This window comes from Accipiter gentilis, chromosome 20, assembly GCF_929443795.1.
Source record: "Accipiter gentilis chromosome 20, bAccGen1.1, whole genome shotgun sequence".
Classification (NCBI taxonomy): Eukaryota; Metazoa; Chordata; class Aves; order Accipitriformes; family Accipitridae; genus Astur; species Astur gentilis.
Genome location: NC_064899.1, coordinates 4,722,307 through 4,746,766, shown reverse-complemented (window position 1 = coordinate 4,746,766; position 24,460 = coordinate 4,722,307). Strand labels below are relative to the sequence as shown.

Below are 24,460 nucleotides of genomic sequence, written 5' to 3'. Positions count from 1 at the left end.
GTTTAAGGTGGTCTAGTCTGTGCACAAGCAAACACATGCTCTTCTCTCAGATAAAATAGCAGTTGATCCACTTTAAAGCAATCAAAAAGAAGTGTAAAGCAGTTGAAGGAGCAGCAACAGTCACCGTGAATGACATTCAAGACAGTGCTGCGGGTGGGAAATCAGTCTGACACCAGTTTGTTCTCTCTGTTATCATCTGATAGCCTGGCATTTTTGTTGTTGTTCAGCTTGAAAGTCAATGTGAACCAAACTACTCCTTGGATGAGACCCAGACTTGTGATGGGAGGATGTTCTTATGAGACTGACACACCAAAATTCACATGTGTGTTTGACAAACTGTATTTGCTGAAGGGTCCTATTTTGTCTGTCTGTATCTGTCTTGGGGATTTTGAAGCCAGCAGACAGAACTGAGAAGTGATTTAGAGTAGTGTTGATACCGTCTCACTCGCGTTACATCCTTCAGAATGAGGAGCATCTCTCGGTGACCCCTTTTTCTGCAGCGGCAGTCCAGAGTCCAGACTGCTCTGCCCTTAGCGAGATGCCCTGCGTAGAACAAGTCATGGAGAAAGTCTAGAGATCTCTTAAGTGGGGGCCTTGTCTTTGTGGGTTGCTGTCACGTTTAATATATTCACAATACTGAAGGTAGTGATGTGGAATGAGCTGGGCACTTAAACTCATGGGGTGGAAAGGTTGCTGGAAAGGTTGGCTGTGCACTAAAAAATTCACCCTTTTATTGACCTTGGCAACTTCTTGTAGGCGTAGGCTTTCTAAGGAGGCTGAAACATTGATCCCACTTAACCTACTGTTAGTGTATGTACTGTAGGATTGAATAAACAACTTCAAAGTTTAGCATGCTTGTTCTTGATTTTTTTTATCTTTTATTAATAATAACTGGTTTTTATAAAGCATTTTATAAAGGAAAAATGCAGAGCCAACTTGATGCAGGAGTAAGATCTTACTGTTATGCCATCAGTAGTAATTGTAAAACTGAACCGAGTAGAACAGTTACTAGTAAATGAATAGAGAACACTGGGTAAATCCATCCTTTGCTCCTGTCCTGAGTATTTTGCATGAGCCTTTTTCCCCTTTGCTTGATATCCAGGAGGACTTTGTGGAACTGGAGGTGGTTCAGAGGTGAACAAAAAGGAGCAATCAAAAGAATAGGATGGTTCCATATGTAGGAATGGCTAACGGAGACGGGCAACTCGAATTGGGGGTCCTATCCATGAAGTCATGCACAACAGAGAGAGTGAGCACCGGGATGAGTTGTTGGTTTCTCTTTCCAATGCAAGAACTAAGGGACATCAATTGAAGCTAATAGCGAGGCAGATCTGAAAGAAGACGACATGTTCATATGCTTTTTAAGGGAGTATGGCTAGAAACTCATGGAAGAGAAATCCATTGAGTGCTACAAGACACATAGAAACCAGGGTTTGATCAGGAACCCTCTGAACAGCAAATAACTGGAAGCTGGAAGAATACAGAAGGGAAGTATCGCATGTCTTCCTTGGGCATCTCCATTTGGCAACTGTCAGAGATGGGACACTGGACAGGTAGATCTTTGGCCTGACCCAGTTCTGAGCTGCTCCTGTTCTAAGAAAAAAATCAAGAGCATATAATTGTGCATAATACCAACTGTACCAGAGATGGGCACAGGAAATACTTTTCCATCGGCTTTGAATATCTCACTTGAAGAATTGCTCTTGATTACAGTGGGATAACTTCCAGCTTCCATAGAACTACAGATGCTCCAGACCATGGGACAGAGAAAGGATGGTGTCAGTGAAAGAGCTCATGTCCTCCTTGGCAGCCATATCTCTACTGTTGAGCTAGACGCTGCTCAGAGGGGGTGAAAATTTAGGGAGGAAGAGGTATGTATCACTTGATTTTTTGCAGGAGACAACGGTAATGCAAGGGTTTGTGAAGCTCTTTCAAAACTAGTAGTAGAAATGTTTTGTACAAGGAGCGAGTGTTAAATACAGGGATTATTAAGTATTTGCTTTGTTGGCAATGGAGCGAGTGAGGGCCCGCAAAGAGAAAGGGAACAAATACCGAAAAGGCCAGGCACCAAGGGTAAAACTAAATTAAAAATACTACAGAATTTGTTTGAGATGGTATAAGTATGATGGATGAATCGTACTTGCTGGAACATATCAGCGGGTAGCATATCTTGTATGAAGTTTTAGGAAACATTTTAAAGACTCCCTGATTCTTCTTGGGAAACGTGAAATCTCAGCTACAAAATGCTTATCTCATTATGTTTTCTGAATGCTTCTTCCCTGATTATTTTTGTAATCGCTAGCATTCATTTGCAGGAAAATGCCATGCTGCTTTCTTGGGCTGTACCTTTCTTCTTGCTTTTTATTAGAAAGCATCATTATACTTTGCCGTAACCTAAAATCATCAGGGCCACCACTCAGTGACGGCACAACAGAAGACTGTCAGATAAACTAAGCTTGTTCCACAGGCCCAGTTCTACTCCATCAAAGTCAGTGACAAAACCCCTGCTTGCTACAATGAAAAGGGTAGGACAAGACCAAAATGTACCTCCTTCCATTGGCAGTAAACTGGAATTAGGCACAGTTTAATTAGGAATTAGGAAAACTAGGAATTAGGCTGCAGTTCAGGATATAATGCTATGACTTCAGATGAAAAGTAAGCAAACTAGGCAAACTTTAACCTCAAGTTATGTTTCTTAATGGCTCATGGTGTGTTTTTAATTATAAGGCTACATAATTGAAGGGAAACGATATTGGGGAAAGGAGCCAAATTTATACTTTCCCTTTTTAGAGTGTTGGTTTTGAAGATAAATTGAGTGTATTGCTGTCTGTTTGTATCAGAAAGATTGCTTATTAACAGTTTTATTTTAAAATGCCAATTTAGCATTATCAAATAGCTTTGATCTGCTGTGGGTGAATATAAGAGGGTTTACATCTCTGATGATGATGAGAGGTGAAAATTGTATATTTTGAACTTGTGAATCTGGTTTATTTGGATGAGCATATAAAAAGTTTGTTTAAAGAATATGTTGCTCACTAAGAATATCAGTATTAATTATACTAGTAGCCTTTTTGTGTTGCGTTATTTTGCATTGGTGTTTCTAACCTCCTCCTCACAGCAGGGCTGCCTCCTTAGCTGGATTGCTGCAACATAATCCCAAACTTTCCCAGCTTAATTCAGATTCTGGCCTTTTCCCCCAACCGTTGCCATGCCTTTGTTCTAACTTTGTTTTTCCACGTTGGTGAGGATTGTTGCGTAGTTGTTTGTATTCAGAGGGCTTGTCATTGCCTCATGATTGTGGTGTAGATCCTTACGCAATCAACGCCTCGAAAGGCTGTCTGAACGGTGGTATGAAGTCTAAAGATAACTTGCATTTTGTGTTGAATGTCACATTCAGCAAGCTCAAAGGGGTATTCTGTTGCTGTTTGAGTATCATTTCTAATCACCCCAGTCTTCCTGACCTCCAGTAACTCAAGAGTTTGAGGGGCTGGCCAGACAGAGGGCTTTTCACCTGGCAGCTGGAACTGTGCAAACACTTTCCTTCTCTTCTTCTTTCAGTGGCGAAAGTGGTGCTGGTAAGACAGAAAGCACTAAGCTGATTCTCAAGTTCTTGTCTGCAATGAGCCAACATTCGCTGGAGCTGTCCTGCAGAGAGAAGACCTCCTGTGTGGAGCAAGCTATTCTTGAGAGCAGGTACTAGATATTTCAATACACAGCTGTTTTTTCCAGAAGACATAAGCCTTGTCATTGAAATAAGAGCTTGCAATGTAATTAAAGCTGTGGGCGCATTTACTGAACAACAAAATGAATATTGGAAAGGGGGAAATTGTCCATTAAACAGAATTACCAGGCTGCTCTAGAAAGTTGTGAGCAAGGTGGTATATCTTCATGAAGCAAAAAGATGCAGAGTTTTGAAATGGATGATGATTTAGTGGTGGCTTTCATTTTTGTTTGGGGCTGAATTCAGATAATCAGAGTGAGGGAAATGGCTGATGGGAGGGAGAAACCATTGGTTTGGTTTATATAGCCTGAGGATGAGGTAGAACAAGATACAGCATGGTGAGGATAAAGTATGCGGGTAGTAAAAGCGTGCCGAGGAAAGGGAGGATAAGCAGAACTGATAAGACAGATGAGTTAATGCATCAGATAAATTGGACACACTCTACGCAAGCAAAAAAAAAAAAAAAAGTCTTTTAGTGTTTAAATGAAATAACACATGGTTCTAAACTATTTAAAAACAAAGACAATTTGAGATGCTATTACTTTTGTTTATCATCCTTCATCTCTGTTTTACCTGCTGTATCTTGATGTAAGTATTCTTTTTAATTGCCTTAGGACAAGGACTATTTTCCCTACATCTGTCTAGCAATTTGCATGTGCTGAGATTTCTTATTTCTGTAATTTGAGTACTGCAATGAGAATGGCATGAATCTTTTGAGCAGTTAGAGTTTAAGCTGCAGTTTGGTACTATTAATCTTCCTGTTGCTTGAACACTTGCATCTTTTGATAGAAAATTGAGATGCCCATTGTTAATAAATTGAGGATAATACTGAGTATGTAGGTTGTGGCTGAGGAGGGTGTCAGGAGTGAGTGCTATTCCTTTCACCAGTCCCATGTGAAACCGTTGGCATGCTGGTCACACGTTAACGCTCTTGTCATTCTTCTGTGTTTTCACAGTCCAATTATGGAAGCTTTTGGCAATGCAAAGACTGTATACAACAACAACTCAAGTCGCTTTGGGAAGTTTATTCAGCTGAACATCTGTCAGAAAGGAAACATTCAGGGAGGAAGAATTATAGATTGTATCCTCGTATGGTGATTTTACCCCTGTTTGCGGGCAGCCCCCGCATACCTCCTCTGTGGAGGGCTGAGAGAGAAGTGGCTCACCCTTGTCTGTCCTTTCAGCTCATCCTGAAACACACACAATTAACTTGAGCAGATGTAGGTGGGAAAGGGAAGCAGTAACACCAAATTCTGCATGTGTTTGTGCACGTGCACACATGCGTTTGTGGCGGGGTGGGGTTTATATACTCTTGCAGGACGAGGATTTTGTATTGCTACTGCTAGCACAGCTCATGTGTATGTTCCTACGTAGTGAGCTAACCCAGCCCAGGTTCGTGGGGATAACTTCAGTTGTTAGCTGTTTGCATCATTTATTAGACCTGAAGATAAGCTGCTTACTTTTCTGGAAAAGTGCTTGAAGAGCAGAGCTGCTGAATTTCTGCAGTGTGAGCCTGGGTGGGTCAAATCCTTGGAATTGTCCTGCATTTGGCAAAATTGGACTATGAGCCAGCTCCACCAGAGCACCAGAGGTGTGGGGACGAGGAATATATCAAGGGGATCCTACCTAGTGTTTTGAACATAAGCTGCTTTTGCAGTGGGACAAATTTCACCGTTAAAGCTGTTTCCAAGCTTTAGGGAAAAGAGAAAGGAAAGGAAAGCAGGTGTCATTTAAAACCCAGAGCATGACAAGTCCAGTTTTGGTGGGATGGAGGAGAAGGAGGTGTGGGAACACATTGGTATTAGAACTGCTGCAATATTATCATTGCTGCTACTTTATTCATCTTGTTATGGCAGTAGGCACGTTGTAAGAAAAGACCATGGTGCTCTTCCTACTGTCTCACATGAAAGAAGGAAGATTATAAATAGCTTGTGCATTAATTGCTTTTTATTTTATTCCTTGACTGAAGTTTTTCTTCCTGGCTATAGATTTATTGGAAAAAGTAAGTTGATGTTTGCTTTTGCTCAGTTAATTTTGTTTTGATTTAATATTTTCTTTGAAATTGTGGATAAAAAAATTCTCCTTAAAAATGATTGCTTAAGTGGAAACTATTTTTTACTTTGACAGAATCGTGTAGTAAGACAAAACCCCGGGGAAAGAAATTATCATATATTCTATGCTCTGCTGGCAGGGATAGAAGAGAGAGAGAAAGGTGAGTGGCAAAGCGCAAGTCACACAACCGTAGTGGCTTTCTGCTAGCAGTCGGCCATGGTGACAGCAGTGGAGAATTTAACTGCAGAAACCCGCTAACCCAAGCAGAGAAATAGGTTATTTAGTCAGCTGGGACTCAGTGAGTGTGAATTTGAGTTTAACTTGATAAATCAACCTGCTTAGTTGAAGAATGTCACTGAACTGCTGGTAGTTTTTCTCCCAGCTTCTGCTGTGGCCCTGGGAAAATTACTTGGGGACAAACATGCCTCATTCTGTTCAAGCTGAATATTTTTGCTGGTACTAAATAACTCCACAGCAACAAAGAGAAATAATTCTTGTTCCTCTAATCTTCTCTCATAAAGAATAAATCCACTAACAAAAGAAATGACATTTGTGTATGTGCAAAATTGCCTAAAGCTGTCTCGGCATCTCCCTTTGGGCCTGCTGTCTTTGCATGCTAAAAAGCAGAATTAACTCCATTGTGCAGCTAAATAAAGCAAAAACCAGCAGAATACAACCCCATATCTGATTTTAATATGAAATTTCTTTTGTGCATCTTCATAATTTCTGAGCAAATGTGTTGTGAACTATTTAACTCTGACATAGTAATTTGTGGAGTGCTTTTGTTTGGGGATTTTTTTTTTTCACTCGTCCTCTTTTCTCTCCTCATTAGATGCTTTTTACTTATCTGTACCGGAGAACTACCACTACCTGAATCAGTCTGGATGTATAGCGGATAAGACAATCAGTGACAAAGATTCTTTCAAGGAAGTCATTGTGAGTTGTCTCCCTAGTTCTTTATGCTTTAAAAATGCTGGCGGTTCGGGCACATGGGGCCCATTGATGGAGCAGGGGACAAAGCCTTGTGCTTACCTGCGCATGCAGCTCACTCATTGAGGGCAATGTATACACCGATTAAAAACCAGGTCATGATGGTGTCTTTCTCTGAATGGCCTTATATCTTATACCCATGCCAATTTGCTACAGCAATTTGTCTATACTGACTGTTAGGATAATTGCTACTTCCTTACTATATCATTGAGGTGGTATGTGTTAGATTTAAAAAATCAGACAAAATATTTGGGTTTATGCCCTTCACCAAACTGTTTTTGCTTAGCTACATTAATCTCTTTGCCAAATTGACAAATCAATGTGTAGAGGATGCAGCAGTTATTTTTAGTGTAAAAACCCCTCATCTAGTATGGCGGAAGGAGGTGTTGGAAACTGATCTATATTATAGTCACATGCTTAAGTTGATTAGCATGATATTTAATTTGTGCTAATCATACCAGGGTAGGCAGAGCATGAAATCAGGCGGGCAGGTGACGTTCGTGTGCTGCCCGCAGCGCAGGCAGGCTTGGAGCACGGGCTGAGACTGCCAGGCTGCATTCCCAGAGCAGGAGGCAGGCAGAAGCCCCGCAGTTCACCCCTGTCTGTCTTTTCCTATTATAGTCATCTCCTTTGCCTATTTTTATTGCGGTTTAAGTCCCAGAAATGTTACTTAAGTGAAATGTTTTCGTAGGAGACAAGGAGGAACTGCACGGTGAGGGTGGAGATGAACTCCTAGTGCTGCTGCCTTTCTTAGAGCTCTGATGTGAAAGGTCATCCGTACAAAATAAACCTCCAACCATTATCTTTTCTCTGCTTTTAATTGTGGGATGAATCTGAGTTTTTTCCATTTGTAATTGATGATTTATGAAAGATAAAATGTGTCACGTGTCATCTGTCAGACACCTGCAGGGACTGTAACATGATGAGTCTAACTGTAAGGGTATAAAACTGTGATCTGGACACAGATAGGCTCATATTAAACCCAAATTTGGGAAATTCTGGTAATTTCAAGAGGCATACAATTGCTTACCCCATCTATGTCAGAGAAAGGCATATGTTCCTCCTCTTGTTTTAATATTTCTTTAGATGGAGATTTGCTGTTCTCCTCATTTACATAGTTAAGCCTCGATCGTTGCCATATTGGTGATTCATAAATTCAATACATTTTACGTAGATCTCTTTTTCTTGCTCAGTTTTGCTGTAAGATGTCAAACCACACTGGTAAGATATGTGTTTGGGCTTCATGGCTTGCCCAGAATATGCTGCAGAAGGCCTCCTCTGAATTCTCCGTGGCTGGGACAACAAATGAGCAAATCTTACATGTTGCTGTGTTTCCTCCCCCATGCCTTGCTACCTACAAGGCTAATTGGCAACATTTGGTAAAAATACAGAGGAGGTTATCAGTTACTAATGCAAATTAATGAAATCGCATCTGATGCACGACTCAGTAGGGCATTCCAATATTTATACAATTTTAATGAAGAATTTGAAAGCAAATTACAGCATCCTTACAGCATCAAAAGGAGATTTCTTAAAACCGGAGTGATACTTAGATGTTCAAGATGTCCCCGTCATGTCTTACAGTGTGTTTGATTTGGGATGAAACCAAAGGAATTAACTCCTGCCAGCCCTCTGTCAGCCCCAGCTTGCTTTTATAAGGCCTGACAACACCGCTGGTGGGTTTGTCCTTGTCCCCATTTTTGAGTCAGTGTGCATGTTCTTGAAGAAGCTTTCGTGTCATTCCAGACTGCAATGGAAGTGATGCAGTTCAGCAAGGAGGAGGTGCGAGAAGTTTTGAGGCTGTTGGCTGGCATTTTGCATCTGGGAAATGTTGAGTTCATCACTGCTGGTGGGGCACAGGTGTCCTTTAAAACAGGTGAGAAGGCTGTGCAGCCAAATGGAAATGTTTCTTGAGGTTGTGAAAGCTATATTTGTTGCTGGTGTATCTGACCGTAGCAAGGACAAACAGTGAAAGGGTCTTACTGCTTTTTAGCGTCTGAAAATGTTGATTAAAATGTTATTTTTGGGGTTTTTTTGACGGATAAGGCAAACTAGTCTGCTGCTGGATGCTAGGTCTTAATTAGGGAAGACCTTGGGCACATATTTATTCCATTAATAGTAGTGAAATTCCATTTTAATTTAATTCTTTCTTTGAAATATTCTCAAGTTGATAAAACTTAGGTGCTTAAATATGTTCCTTAACGGATATCTCCACCGAAGGTATCTTTTGTTAAAGCTTTCAGTACTTCAATTACAAATCTGAAGGTATGTGCTGGTATGTGTAAAGATTGGGCTGGTGAGCATTTTAAATGTTTGTTCAAATATGGTAATAAAGAGTAGCATTACATACTGCTTTATATACCGCATTATAGCAAAACTGCAAATTGGAGTATGCATGTAAGAAAAAAATTTCATTGGTTTTCTTTATCCTCATCATCCTGAGGGAAGCTGAAGCGCATTCATGAGGACAAAGAGTGAATTACTGTTTGTTTCTGGAAAAAATGTTAGTGTAAGCAGTAGATTATTTGAATCCTTGACATGTAACATTAAGAGGAAAATAAGGATTTATGACTTACTTGTGATGAATTTCTACTGCTAAATTCCTTCAGTTGTGCATATTTATGATACTGTGCCTTTTTATGAGCAGCAAAAACGTATCCTAGAGTTTCTAGTTGTGTTTTCATCTCTAATCCCCATCATTTTAGAAGCATCTTAAATGGTGGTGGTAGTAATACTACTACTACTACTACAACAAATTAGTGTCATAACATTATACATTTAAGGACATATTTGTATTTGTCTCTTTCTTTTGCTAGCTCTGGGTAGATCTGCTGAACTACTGGGGTTGGACTCCACACAGCTAACTGAAGCATTGACACAGAGGTCAATGATACTCAGGGGAGAAGAAATCCTAACACCTCTTAGTATACAACAGGTAAAGGCATCTCAGTTTTGACATGTTTTTAGGGTCTGTTAAATATATGGCTTGGTCTTCAAGTCCAGGGAAATCATTGGTCACTCAGGAACAGAAGCTTGGCTCATGCATCAGAGCTGCTATCAAATATACTACATATTTTTTTGGGGAAGGATATATTGGACTTCTAGAAATCTCTGTAGATCCCATCCTATCTTTCTGGCCAGGGCTTGTAGCTTGGCTGTTGTTATTCTTATTAAGCCAGATTGCTTACCATTTTTTTCAAATTCTCATCTTGTAGGCTGATATTTTTCATTACGGACATTTGTGTCAGGTGGGCATTTTTGAAAACTTTCAACAGAACAATTTTATTATTTACAAGAAGGGGATTAGAAATAGGTATACAAAACATCATGCTTACCTCTAGAAAGGGGTAAATTAAGGTGCCATTTCCTTTTCTTTTCTTCCTCCACACTTTAAGTTTATATTTCCTAATTTTTGAATGCTTTAGCCTTGAAAGGTAATTTTAAAGCCACATAAGTGTACAGCTCTTATAACTTACACTGTTAAAGCTTAAATCGTGATGCTCTGTAACTGTTAATACAATTGCTGTCAAGGTACATAGGAATACAAACCTACTTGCATTATACGTTGCTTTATGCTGTGCAAAGGATGCTGACTGGCAAAGTTTGATAAGTTCTCAGTTGCAGGGGTGATTGATACATCGTGTATTCCTTCTTTAATGCAGGCAATAGACAGCAGAGATTCTATGGCTATGGCACTTTATTCTCAGTGTTTTGCTTGGGTCATTAAGAAAATCAACAGCAGAATCAGGAGCAAGGAAGACTTCAAGTCTATTGGAATTTTGGACATATTTGGGTTCGAAAACTTTGAGGTAGGTTTCAAAAGTTTGTTCAGATGGATTGTCTGTTATTTATGCTTCATTGTTCTACATATCTTTGTCATCTTCACTGGAACTTGATTATTAAACATGTTATGACTTAAAACCAGTATCAGTTCCTTGTTTGCAAAGTAAAATACTTGGAGTGTATGGATTTTTGAAAATTTCTTGTCTCTTTAGGTAAACCGTTTTGAGCAGTTCAATATTAACTATGCAAATGAAAAGCTTCAGGAGTATTTCAACAAGCACATCTTTTCCTTGGAGCAACTGGAATACAGCAGGTAAGAGATATAGATGAAATTTGGAAGAATTTTGAAAATTATCAGTATTCACTTGAAATTGGGGTTCCCGGCTACCTTAGCTTCCTTTGAAAATCTCTGTCTGGAGCTGTGTATTTTTTCAAAGCAGGCTGGTTTTGCTCTAATTTGCAAGACGAATAGGTCAGCTGATCCTGTTCCTATATTTAAAATAACTTCATTGTAGTTGTCAATATAAAGGCCCTCCTTATTTCCTTAGGGAAGGACTAATTTGGGAGGATATTGACTGGACAGACAATGGAGAGTGCTTGGATCTTATTGAAAAGGTAATAACGAATTTGATACTGGTACCTATTTCTAGTTTTTGTTCTGAGGTAATACACCTTTAAAACACTTGCCAACACAAAGAGCAAGTAAAGAGAATGGTGGATCTTGCATGTTTAAATAGTGAACTTTTACTCAGATCATTTTCATGCATGGATATATTATAGATTATATTGTACGCTCAGTATATGTATCTTTCCTTGTAGTAACTTTTAACAGTGTATGTTTATATACAAAAGCAATATTTGGAGATGATTAAAAAGAAGAGAAAGAGGGGCCAGAAAGAATGGCAATGTCTTGCTCCAGTAATGGCTTTTCATGGGATGCGGGTAATCTTCATTTGCTGCCTGCCAATTTTGGCTTCATCCATAATTTTGTTAGTGTTCTGATTTGTACCAAAGGAACCTGTAAAAGAGCATGAAGTTAGTGGTAGGACCATTAGCGGTAAAGGGCAGATGAAGTCTGAGTTCACTGCATAGAAATTACGACTCCAGCGGGATGACAAAGCTGAAGTTCTATATCGTTTCATCCATGTTCGCTTCTGCCAGCAGTACAGGCGGGCTGCGTGACTTTGTCTCCATAGCGGGGTGTGTGGCTGCGTGAGTTTAGACGACCACAGATACTGATGGCAGCGGGCAGGGGATCCAGCTGCCAGGACGTGGCTGCAGTCAGGACGGTGTGGTTTGTCGGGAGCTGCGCTGGGCCCATGGGAAGCGGCTTATTAAAATGTGCACCTGGAGAACTGTGTTTTTCTGAAGAGGTTGTATCAACCTGAAGCTTGCTGGACACATTAATTAACTGCGGGGTTGCTTGCTTTGTTTACCACCTCTTCTAGTAGGAGAAGTAGGGAACATCAAAAGAAATGACACAGAGGCATATGCAAAGCGAAGGGAGGTTGTGTTTCACGCAGTGCCTAGTCAAACTGTGTATCTTTTGTTGTTGCCCTGGGCACTGTGGGTGCTAAAAGTTTGCATTGGTTCAACAACTAAGTAGATAATTTTATGGAAGAAAAATTTTTGAAAGGCTGTTTACACAAACTCCTCATATTTAAGGGACTCTTGATCATTGGAGATCTTGGAGGCTGGAGATATATTCTGGGGCAAAGTCATTGTATGCATCTAAAAACTGTCTACATCAGGAGAACCATTGCTTCTTCCAGTAGCTGCTTTTTCTTTATTTTGCCCATGTATCATATGCTCTGTTTTTCAAAAGGAGTGTTGCCAGAAAAGCAGGATTGCAGTCCTCTACGAGAGTGGGGTTTTAGTCATGCCCGGGTGGTTTTGTGCCTCTCTGCACACGACAACTTCAAGGACTGTGTGATTTTTCCAAACTGGGGACAATGTCTGTGTCCATCTGTGCAGTAATTCATTTTCTGCCTCTTCTTGTTTTTCTAGAAACTGGGGCTGCTGGCACTCATCAATGAAGAGAGCCATTTTCCTCAAGCTACTGACACCACCTTGCTGGAGAAGTTGAACACCCAGCATGCTGTACGTGATGTTTTGCTCACATTTTCTGTGCAAATTAGGGTCTCTTTGCTTCTGTAGAAATTCATGGTTCAAATATATGGTTGCGTAGTTAATAGAGGCTGTTTTGGATGTGATCCATCTTCCATGGCAATCTTTATCATTTACTGTCAAGACCAAGTCCATTACCTGGAAGAATATATCCTTGTTACTGTCCAGTTAAATGTTTCCATATTGGTGAGTAAGCCAAATTCTGCTCTTAGAGCTCTGACAACCTGCAGTAACTCAGTTTACTTAGATCTTCAATTTCCCTTGATGTCATTTACCGAAAGTTTGCTGTTTCCTCCATCCAGATTAGTGTTACCTTTATTTGTGATCCTAGAATTATTTTCAAGAATTTCTGGGATACAAGCATATCCACCAATCTTCGTAACTGCTGGTTTAAGACAGAGCCTTCTTTTTCAAAGTGCCTTTAATAGGATGGTTCTGCCAGATGGGTTCAGGTTTAGTATAATGCCTTTTTAGATACTATAAATCTGTTATTACTGCATTTGAAGCAGACCAGACTAACAAATCCTATTATCATTATAAGTTGGTTGTTTGCTTTTGGAGCAGTAATCTTCCAGGGAGTTCACTGGAAGACAGTGGTTTGTTTAGGTCTGGGTTGAGGGGATAATGTGACCCTTTTAATCATTCCACTCCCTGACCCCCTCCCCCAAATATTTTTCTCTTTCCCCTCCAATTAGAACAATCCTTTCTATGTAAAACCAAGAGTTGCCGTTCACAACTTTGGAGTGAAGCACTACGCTGGGGAGGTAATTTTCTTTTCTTTATTTGCTGAAATTATTCCAAACAGAGTTTTCATTAGCTTAATTTTCCCCTGAGGCTGCTCAAAATTAACTAAAGCACTCTGTTCCCTCAGCGGTTTTTACAGTACCGCTCTTGTGAGAGGTGCCTAACTACTTGGCTTGTTGTTTGAATCAGCTCTGTTCCCTGCTAGGTCCAGTACGATGTCAGGGGGATCTTGGAGAAGAACAGAGATACTTTCAGAGACGATCTTCTGAACTTGTTACGTGAAAGCAGGTACATTTCTGTGATTTTTGTTTGTGACATGATGATAACGGGTGTCTTATCACCCAATTCTGCCAGGGTTTATCACCTAATTCTGCCAGAGTTTGAGTATGTTAGATGTTGCATAGTATCAGACCTTGACAGAGTTGAAACGAGTATAGAAGAAATATCAGAGGTGCCTGTAAGCAGATCTGACTGTAATCGGTTCTCACAAAGTCAGTTTTTGCTACATTGTACAGTACCTTGTCCCTGTTCAGTCCAGAGGGTTGCTAGAGAGCTCACTTGCTGCTCAGTAGTGAGTAAGGATGCTGAAAGCTGGTGATGGTTTTTAACTGTTTCAGGGTGCCTCACAGGCAGCATGTGTGTGGCTTTTTTGCTTCACATATAGCCTGATTTGCTTGTATTTCTGGCATTACCTAATTTGGTTGAAAGCTTAGTGGCAGGGACCTACCACAGTACAAATGGCTATATAGTAATTGCTTCAAAAGGAGAATTTCTATAAAGATTTATGTTACCGAAAGTCTGAACTTGGATGTCATTGGTACCTGCAGGCATCCTGTCATTCTGCTATGTAAGGTCTCGGGATCCTTACAGTGGTAAGAGCTGGGGCGGTACCACGTCCCTTTTTGTAGGCGCATGGTCGAGACTCCAGGACACACCGAGGGGTGACCGAAGAGGAGGGAGCTGAGCCTGCGTGTTGCTGTCTCAGCTGCTGCCCTCACCCATCCCGTCCAGTCGTCCTGCCTTGCTGTGCAAGTTGCTTGTTTGTAAATCCCTTAAGCCGTTCTGTGCAGGGGAAACTGTTAATAAGGGTTTCCCGCTCTATGTTCTTTGTTCTGGTTTCATGACATATCTGACATAACCTCTGTCAACTGAAGTATGTAGGTAAAAGTAATAAATGAGTTCAAGCTGCAGGGCCTGGTTTTGCTCTTGCAGCAACATCTGTCTGGAGCTCAAGTTAAAAGGTCTGTGTTTCTGTAGAAGTGGTAAGAGGAGGATACCTGACTGATAGGGTGGAAAACAGCGTACACAGCTGGTATCTGAAAGTGAGGCTCACGTCAGTGGTTATTTTCTGTTATGGCCCCAAACAAGCTGGAAGTCTTGTTTTTCAGTCTTTGTTCAGGTATGGTTCTCATTACAGTCAGCTGGAGTTTTGGTTGAGTGAGTGGAATAAAATGCACTAAGGACTCTAGAACTTCACACTTGATTTCCCTATTGATGTGTTGGGAGTGGAGAAGAAAGAACCTCCTTATTTTGTTTTGCTTTGTTTTGGTTTGGGTTTTTTTTTCTCCCCTGCATAAATTCTGCAAAGGCAAAATCTATTGCTTACTAAAGAATATAGAGAAAATCAATAAGCATTTTTTAGATGGAGGAGCTGCTTTTTAAAGGACAGCACTTTCTTTGCATTCTATAGTGGTAAGCCTCATATCTATTGAGAAACACTTTAGAGATATTCTTTTTCTTTCCCGTTTCAGTCTTGATTTCATCTATGATCTATTTGAACATGTTTCAAGTCGCAACAATCAAGACACTCTTAAATGTGGAAGCAAGCACCGAAAACCGACTGTCAGTCTCCAGTTCAAGGTTAGTTAATGTGTTGTCTCTGCTCTGTAGCAAATCAATGATAGATAAACCCTGTTCAGTAAAGAACAGGTGCAGATTAAAACAGGCAGCATCAAAACATTGCTGTCTCTTCCCTGAAAATGCATTTACTAAGCAACTGATTGGCCATACTAGCTAGCTTCAAGCAGACACTAACCTTCGCATCACACCATCCGCACCAAACTCCGGTTGCTTTCCACTTGCTTATTTGTCCTTATTTTAAAGCACATCTATGAAGTTGGCGTCTCTCGTCCTGGTTTTTCTTTCTAATCTAAAACGAACCACAAAATCACACAAAGCCTTACAGCAGTGCCTGTACACTAAGAAAAATAAGTACTGAATAAATACCTCATTAAGGTGTTGCCTTGCTTTTTAACTTAAAGCTTGGAAAGCATTTTTATTAAACGCCTTTTTATGAGGCTTTATAGCCCTCCCATCAAAAATGGCACCAAATTGAAATCTCGCATAACGTCTATCTGCAAATTGTTTAAAAGAGAAAGATTGGCACAAAACCTTCTCTAAATTGCATGAGTACAAGTCTGGATTAGTTTGTCTTTCATTTTGTTTGAATTAATATACATTTGCGCTGTTCATTCACTTTTTTCTTAAAAAACAGAGCAGACTCAAAGCCCTTGAGGGCAGATTTTATCCTAATAGACTATTGCTAAGTGTTGGACAGAACAGCAAGGAGTGTATGCTGGGGCACACACAGTGTCTTTTATTAAAAAACACTATCGTTATATTCCCTGGACAGCTTGCTTTGTGTCACCATCGCTCATCTCAGGCAATACCCACTTCTTGTGGTCCGGTGGTGGTATTTGCTAGCTCTCTGGGACCGCAGAAGGTACTGTTTCCACTTAGTCATTTGTACCTGTGCAAAGTAAACCTTTAAGATGTTACTGTATAAAAATCGACCATATTTTTGCACCCACTTTGCAAGGTAGAACATAATGTAGAGTTTCCTCTCTTCTCTGTCAGGCTCCCCCCCAGGCAATATAAAGCATGATGAAACATGAAATCAAAACATTGTTGTCTCTTATCTAAAGCTGCAGTAACTGACCATTAACCAGCTGGGCTGCTTTACAAGAGGTTGACCTTCACATCATCCTGTCCCCAAAGAATTAGGCTGGGTGTATTTTCCATTTTAAAGCCTTCCAGGGTTCAGTCTATCTCATTTCAACTGAAGATAAGAACTTTGCCTTCACAGTTTTATTCTCATGATAGGTTGGTTAACTTTTCTTTTCATTTGACAGCCTGCCTAATGCGGGCCTGGGGGTACACGCAGAATAGCTGAGGTTAGATACCATCTGTTTCAGCCTATTGCTTAAAGCAGGGCAAACTTCAGATTAGCTTGTAACCTGACAGTGATTTAGAGGCTTGCAGTACTGTGCAGAATCTGGCTGTCTGTACCACAGATGAATGTGAAAATAGGTTAAATCGTTTTTGTTTATAGTGACCAACTTTTCCAATCCCTGGAAGTAGTAGCCTGTGTTGAGGGAACTGGCTCAGTTGTCCATAGAGGTTGTAATGTTCACATAGGTTTAGTACAGATGAAGCCTTTACTTTTTGAAGCTGTAAATACTTGTCTTTACATAAAAATACTTGTCTTTGTATCTTCTGGCTGTTTAATGTCTGCCGCCCCCGGCTCCTGGTCCATAGGCTGGCAAAGGCAAACAAACCAAGAACTATCACTTATGTTCCTAGTTACTTCACCATTTGCTTCCTTTGCTCTGTAGCAGTTCTTGTGCACAGCCACAACTCTGCCTGTTGCCTTTATCACTTCATGTTTAATCGTCAAGAAAGCCCTTGGTTTGCAGATTAAAGCAAGTATTTGTTGTAACAGACTGCCATTGGCAGTTTCGCTCCCAAACATATGGTAGGATGCACAGTGTTGCTCTTTTAAAAAGTTAATTTTCTGTCTCCCTGTCAGCCTGCTCTGTATTCTCTCCGCTGCCTGGCACACAGGGCCACCTTTGAGGGGTGAAACAGTATCATTGCTAGCTTTCTGGGCTCTTCAGAGTCTCGGCTCCCCTCCTATACAGTCATTTGTATCTCTACAAAGTAAATGCAAGACTTCAGTTTAAAATGGTTTATCATACTTAATGATACAGAATGAGGCAAGTTGGAATAAGATACGGAATGACGGCTCAGGCAGGAAAGGAGAGGATGTGTAATTAAAGTAATAATCATAAAAGGACTGAGGGATTTTTTTTGATTTTTATCTCCAGGCTGAGGTTCAGACAACTGATAGTCTAATGTGTACTGGGTCATTCAGAGTTCTAAAACTAGGAAAACCCCCATGTTTTCTTCTATTTTTTTTTTTAGCTGAACCTTCTAATCTCTCTTTTTATTGTTAAATGCAATTAGCTATCACATGAAATAACTGTCAAACTGTCTGCTTAATGCTGTTAGTGTTGTCTTTCAGCAAGATGAGTTTTCTTTACCACTCTATCCTTTACTCGATTTTTGTTAATTTCAGGAGGGGAAACATTTTAAAACCTAGTATTGGTAAAACAATGTACACTGTATTCTAAACTCTTTTTTCAGAATTTTTTAATATTTCTTCTACCTTCTTGTTGACTTATGTTTTTTATCAGAGTGGCCTTTTAGCAAGACAGGTTGAGACCACACAGGAGGGAGGAACTCCCTGTACAAAAATGCTGCTGATGGAAGGGAAAATGGAAAATGAGTTGGTGTGGGGTGGTTGAAAAGAGGAAATTTGGTTTTGTGGGTATTTTAGTTTTACCTTAGACCCCTTATCCTTCCTTTTGACTTGCTCGAGTTTAGCAATTTGGGGGTGTGGATCCTAAGTCTTAAGCAGTCATTCAGAAGATCCCTGAAACAGCAACTTCCCCATTTGGTGTTTCCTTATGAACAGTTTTCTTCATATCAATCTGTATATCTTGTTCACTATAAAACAGTGATGATAGTTTTGATCAGAAGGGCAGGTGGAAGAAACAAACATGCATGTATTGATTCTGTATGTTCACAAGCAAGAGCTTACATGGTACAGTAATTTCTGGTGTATACCACTAGGTGTTGCAGTTAGATATTGTCTGCAATGCTAAACTGCAAGAGCTTTTGCCGGGGTATGTTGCCTGTACAAAAAGTCAGCTTGTGAAGTGCTGTCTTCTACTTGTGTTTTAGGAATCGCTGCATTCTTTAATGGCGACACTGAGTTCTTCGAATCCTTTCTTTGTTCGGTGCATCAAACCCAACGTGCAGAAGGTAAGATTTAAAATCGAGCCCATCTTTTCTGTACATCTCAGGCCTAATCTTCCACTGCCTGTGTGGTTATTTACCGCTGTGTGAAGCAGAGGGTAGTGTTCTTCACTGACTTTGTAAAAGGCTTTGCAAGGTGAAGGCACTGGGAACGGCTTTTGATTTTTTTAAAATTTTTTTTTTTTTTTACGTGGGTTGTGTCTTTGGGCACCTTTTTAATAGTCACTGCTCACAGCTGATAAATGACTGGCTCTAAGGATGGTTATAAAAGGAAGGTAGAAGGCTGCACTGCACGTTTAACAATCCTGTGAGAGCCTTTTAGGAAGAAAATGTCAACACTGCAAAGTTTGTTTTAAATCACTAGAGGCAGTGAATGGTGGTGCATATAGCAAAACTGATGTGAATGACCGACTGTCATCAGACTCTTAGTCTTTCGATTTATCTACAATTCTAGGTGTCTTCATGCCAGCTGTTTTGTTCTGTTATAGAATTATGTTTTTAAAACAGACTTGGAAGCTAAGGCTTACTGTATCAATTTGTCTTTTGAGTCACAGATAATGAAAGGCAGTGTCAAGACTTAGATATGTTGGAGGTCTCTCTAGAAATGAAGTGGTAATGGTATAGTAATCACTGAAGATAATATTGTTATCCTGGTCCTGATATTCTGGGTTTTGTGCATCTGTCTTTGGTTTTATAGACCATTATTCAGGTATGGTCTGCTTATGTCAAAAATGCAACAGGCAGAGGTGCTAATGACTCTGGCTTATGGTTTTCACATGGCAACTTAGAAATAGGTGACTTTGCTATAAATCCAGTTTTACGTGTTATATTTTTCTGGGCTGTCTGGTTCATCAGGAGACTTAAGACATCAAACCTGCTGGATTTCATTGCAGGTTTTTGTGTTACCTGGATGGTACATCCTTGAATTTATGTGTTTTCAGTCGCTAACTGTTAACTCTGCTTTTGCACTGTTACTCGTGGTGTGTCACATAACGTGCAGACTGCGGACACCTTACCAAGAGGGTATAGCCTGGAAGCGAATAAGAGCTGCTTTCTGCGTCCTGAAGTGTTTGGTGCTGTGAGGTGTGCAGCCTCAGGTCACCAAACCCACATAGATGACAGTGCCTCGGCCAGCAGCTGGGGTCTGCGAGCCAACGTGTGTAGCAAAGCCGCGATCGCTGAGGGAGGGCAGTTCTGAAAAGCTTGGTTTCTTCCCTGCTCCCGTTTCTGCTGGAAGCCCCATGACCCTAATAAAGCCCACCTGCTGCCACTGGAGTATAAGAAGAATTACAATAACTCACACGTTTTCCTTATTTGTCCTTTTGCCTTTGAGTAAGGCTCATCTCCACAGTACCAAAGTCACAAGAATTTGCCATAGTCAATGCAAGAACCAGGCACTTGTTGCATTTCCATAGCAAGGAACACACTGAGTTCCCACTCCCATGTTCCTTGTTGCTCTACCAGTCTTTTCCCACTAGAATGCTCCATCCCTGACAAATTTGGCATATGCTACTATATATTTTACTATCATTAAAACAAAGTTCTCACAGAATTAGCAGCTGTGCAAGCAGAAGGAGCCTGAGACAGCCTCGGTCTCAGGAAACCACGTCTAATTGCAGGAGTGCATGCAGGAACAGATTGGGAAATTCCTGTGGACAATCCTTTCAAAATACATATAAAATGTCACTGAAATCTTACACAAAAATGTTTGTCCTTGTTTTCCATTTGCTTTAATTCGAGTGCAAATTTAACTTGATTCAATGGCTTTACCAAATAAGAAATCCTATTTGAAGAGCAAGAGTAGAGAAAAGGGTCACGCAGTTTACCTGCTGTAGCTGATTCAGTAGAAGACTTGATGGAAGACAAGAAGGAAGGCCGTATATAATACTTGTCGATGGCATTCTTCACACGGAAAAGTGTGCTCAAAATGCATTTTTGGGATTCACCATTTGATGTTTTGTCTGCTGTGCACTGCTTTCTGTTCCCCTCCATGTCTCACAGACGCAGGGATTTTTAGTGCCAGTCTTGCGACGGTGTTGGTGTTGCTCCTTCTGCGACGGTGCAGGTACAGAAGCAGGCACATGAACGGCATTAGGCTCCTCTGTAGCTCAGCTGGATTCTGTGGATGCACACCGGGTTAAACATTTCATAGTTTATCCTGTCATACAACTTGCTGCTTCTTTTCAGTTAGACAAAGGAAAATAAGGTGAGTCAGTTTGCATAGCGCTGAACCAGCACGGCTCAGAGACACGTTAGCTGTGCGTGGACTTCCAGGGTTTACCCCATAACGTGACTCACTGTGCAGGGCTGGTTAGAAACATAACAGCTGGAAACATTCAGATGAGCTGCTGAAATGGAGAAACTGGGATTGAAAGAAAGTAAAAATCTTCACTGAGCATCTTCCTCTGTGTTTTCCATCCATAGTTTTTACTCTGCAGTGATGGTGATATGAAATGGTAAAATGTCACCCTTCAAAAAGTATTTGAACAGTGCTTGCCAAATAACATACGATGTGAAAGAAAGGGGTGTTTTAATTGGTCTTTTGAAATATGCAGCGTTAAAGGAGAGCTGAACCAGAGGGACTTGGCAAGGAGAGAACTGAAGTTGTGGTATCAGAAGCAAAGCCTCTCAAGCTGGTCATTGCTGTAAGGGTTGGGTACGAATAGGTGATACACTATCGGCGAGCATCCTCTAATTCTGGAGGTGCTCGAGAGCTGTTTTACTCTGGAATTATGTTTGAATTCTGTAGGCGAATGAGGTTGAGCAGATGGAAGACAAATTCAAGCCTTTGAAAAGCAGAACGTGCGGCAGACTACTTCCTCTGCTCTTCAAGACATTAAAGTATATTTATATTGGATAAGAGATGTGATAATTTACAGTAATTATTTGATTTTTTTAATTGATCAAGAGTTTTATTTTAAAAATAGTTTACAGTGGCAAGCAAAACCAATTCAGCATATGCAGTAAACCACTGAACATTTACATATCAAAGCAGGATCTACACTCATTAGTGCAATTTCCTAAAGGGAGTGCACAGAGTACATGACCTTTTGTCACAAGACATTTTAGAGAGCAGGCCTCAGACAGAAGAACAGAGGACCCATTAATCTTTGGGAGACCCCCGAACAATCAGTCTATCTGTTTTCACAGTTTCCAGTCTGTTCTGAACTAGCCATAACGTGGAAACTTTTCCACTTGGTATGCTTAATGAATATTTTCTGCTAATGAAGGGTCTTTCTGCTAAACTCCCCTTATCTTCAATGCAGCTTGCAGAACTACATATCATTTCATCCTTTTGAACTTTGACACATCTTTTTCTGTTTCTTGGTCTCATCTTTCTTTTCCTGCCTCCTGTTCTATTCAATAATGATTCCTCCCTCCAACCTTGCCTTTTCTGGTCTCCATCTATCCTTTTTTGTGCATCTGAAATTGAAAAAAAACAACCAACACCACCACCACAACCCCCAATCCCCTCCCCCCTCCAAAAAAGACTGTCTTTTTAAAACAAGGTACAACCATCGCTACAGCCATCAGCTGAATGTTTCTTCCAGCTTGCTGCTATTAATAAAGTTGCTAAGCCTTGGTGCCACTCAGGAGACAGTTCAGGGTAAATTTAAGTTCTGAACTTCCTATGCAAGCTGTTTCAGAGGCAGAAATTTTCCTGTTGGCCAGAAGGAGCCAGCCTCAGGCAGCTTGGCTCAAGTGCCTTCTCAAGTTCCCTTCTTCATTTAGGATTTTTCTTCAGAAAATATATTGGCCTAATATTGGCATAATCATTGCGAGTGGCCCCGCACCTCCAGCATCTGCATGGCCTCATCTGTGCTGGCCCCTTAAAACCTCGATTATTACAGCTTGCTTCTGTAATTCCTGTTTTTGAGACTTCAACAGGTTCAGATGCGGCTGTTCTCTCGTGCACGTAGATAGGTGCATCCACTTCTCTTTGGTTACAGATCTGAGACCAGTTTGGTTCTGATAGGCAAAATCCTGGCTTCATTAGAGTTGGCGTGAAATATCTGTAGACAAGAATTTCACTTTTTTTTTTTTTTTTTTTTTAAATTTATTAAGGAAACCTGTGTTGGTGTGTGCCATCTGAATGGATTCCAGGGTTGCTACTCACCTCACCTCCCTGTATGCTCATTTATTGTCTGTCTCCTTCCTCTGTTGCAGTGATGGTCTTGCCACGGGCAAGATAAAAGCTGCCTTCTCTGAAGCCTGTGAGGTCTGAAGGGGGCAATTCTGTTTCTCTGCAGGTTTTTTTATGTGTTTTTTTTAATCTTAAAATTTAATTAGGTAAGGTGAAGAAATGAGACAAAATTAAACCTCTGTTGTAAACCTACTGCAGGGTAGGGGTTACAGGGAGCGCCAGGAAAAGTGAAACTACTAATAACTTCAACTCAAAGGAAGACGAGTAGAAAAAGGTCTGTAATAAATTATGTGAGGCTTACTGCTGCTTAGGAGTCCTGTCATGCTCCATATTCTTTCTGGGAAAATTACTATCAAGGCAATAAGATTGCTAACATCGCTTCTGGGGACAGAGCCATTTAAAGGGATCAAGGTATGGCTATTGGCACCCGCGGTGTACTTTTGAGGCGTAGGTCATTAATAGCCATGAGATGGCCTGGAATAGCAAGCAGTGTGTCCCCTAATTTGAAATAAGATGCAAACCTATTTTGCTTGGCGTCTGAATTAAACTTGTGCTCTTAAAATAGCTCTGAATCATTACAAACATAAGTATAGCATGATACCAGCCTAAACACCAGTTAGGAGTACAGCTCAGGAACGCGGTACAAAGGAACGATGAGAGAACAGCTTGGCCCCATCTGCAAGGATGATTGTACGCAGGGTGTGGAGCAGGTACAAATGGCGTGAACGCAGTACGTGAACTGGTTGTCAAGCTGGAATTGCAATATTGTCATATTGAGACTTGACTGTATGAATTACTGAGTTTGCCTTGTAGCAATATTGTCATATTGGGACTTGACTGTATGAATTGCTGAGTTTGCCTTGTAAAGAGATATTTTTTGTAGAAATATGGATAAGGGCAGTGCAAGTCTTAATGCTGCTGCGTTGAGAACAGCACTGATGTCAAACCTTGAAAGGTGCAGGGAGGGAGACTCGGAGCTTCAAGGACGTTCTACTATACCTTCAGCACAGGATTGCTAAGCATCTGGATAAAACTGCACTTTTAAAAATCTTTATTTTAAAAAATTATCCTTAATGAACTGGTCCAGCTTCAAACTTCTGTGCACATCCTACTGCAGTTGTATACCAAGCATGTGCTTTATATACCAACCTTGGTCACTCACTAGACTCTGGGTCTCCTTACTGGGGAGCAGATGCCTTTGTGGGTTTTTAAAGATGCTGAGCCCAGCAGCTGAAAGCAAGAAAGTGTTAGGCCCTAAATGGCCGCATCTTTATGGTTTACTCAGTTGCAGAGCCCTGGGGCAGCCCTCCTGCAGCGAAGCTGCAGTGTTCTCTGGCTCTGGGAGCTAGCAGATCACAGGGTAAATTTGTCTTGCTATCCAGAAGAAAAAGGGAACAGAAAGCCTGATTATCACATTAATAGCTACTCTGTCGTACTTCGAAGGTAAAGGGAACAGATTATATGGCCCAGGTACAGCTGCTGGGTGTGTGCAGTGCTATCTGTAGAAAGTTAAGGTCTAGTAGTGTTCATTTACAGCTGTATAAGCAGCGCATGTATTAGAGATCCTTACTGCCTATTTTAAAAATCTCTCTTTCATCTCGGTTGTTCTCAATAAATAACTTGTTTTAAGAAGGCTTCCTGGCTGCCAATTACTGCTGTCATTGCTTCTGGAGGAAGCAGAGCCAGAGGCTCGGAGCACAGATCGGGCTTGCTGGGGCAGCGTGGGTCCAGCTCCGGGAGCTGCTCTTCAGGCTCATCTCTGGGGAGGAGGGCAACCATTTCCCCAAACCATAGCATGT

At 40.8% G+C, this 24,460-nt stretch overlaps 1 protein-coding gene across 2 annotated transcripts in view; it reads left to right on the top strand.

The window, feature by feature from the left end:
* MYO10 (myosin X) overlaps positions 1-24,460 on the top strand; it is a 166,592-nt gene that overhangs the window by 91,458 nt on the left and 50,674 nt on the right. Inside the window, exons 5-19 of one of the 2 annotated variants that reach the window (XM_049824196.1) lie at positions 3,559-3,693; positions 4,678-4,802; positions 5,710-5,723; positions 5,849-5,933; positions 6,606-6,709; positions 8,510-8,639; positions 9,580-9,698; positions 10,426-10,572; positions 10,759-10,859; positions 11,095-11,161; positions 12,554-12,646; positions 13,369-13,437; positions 13,623-13,705; positions 15,169-15,277; positions 18,443-18,523. In XM_049824196.1, the coding sequence (XP_049680153.1) occupies positions 3,559-3,693; positions 4,678-4,802; positions 5,710-5,723; positions 5,849-5,933; positions 6,606-6,709; positions 8,510-8,639; positions 9,580-9,698; positions 10,426-10,572; positions 10,759-10,859; positions 11,095-11,161; positions 12,554-12,646; positions 13,369-13,437; positions 13,623-13,705; positions 15,169-15,277; positions 18,443-18,523 (1,462 nt within the window). Of the gene's footprint in view, positions 1-3,558; positions 3,694-4,677; positions 4,803-5,709; positions 5,724-5,848; positions 5,934-6,605; positions 6,710-8,428; positions 8,640-9,579; positions 9,699-10,425; positions 10,573-10,758; positions 10,860-11,094; positions 11,162-12,553; positions 12,647-13,368; positions 13,438-13,622; positions 13,706-15,168; positions 15,278-18,442; positions 18,524-24,460 lie in introns of those variants that run through there. The other variant, XM_049824195.1, reaches the window with a different exon arrangement.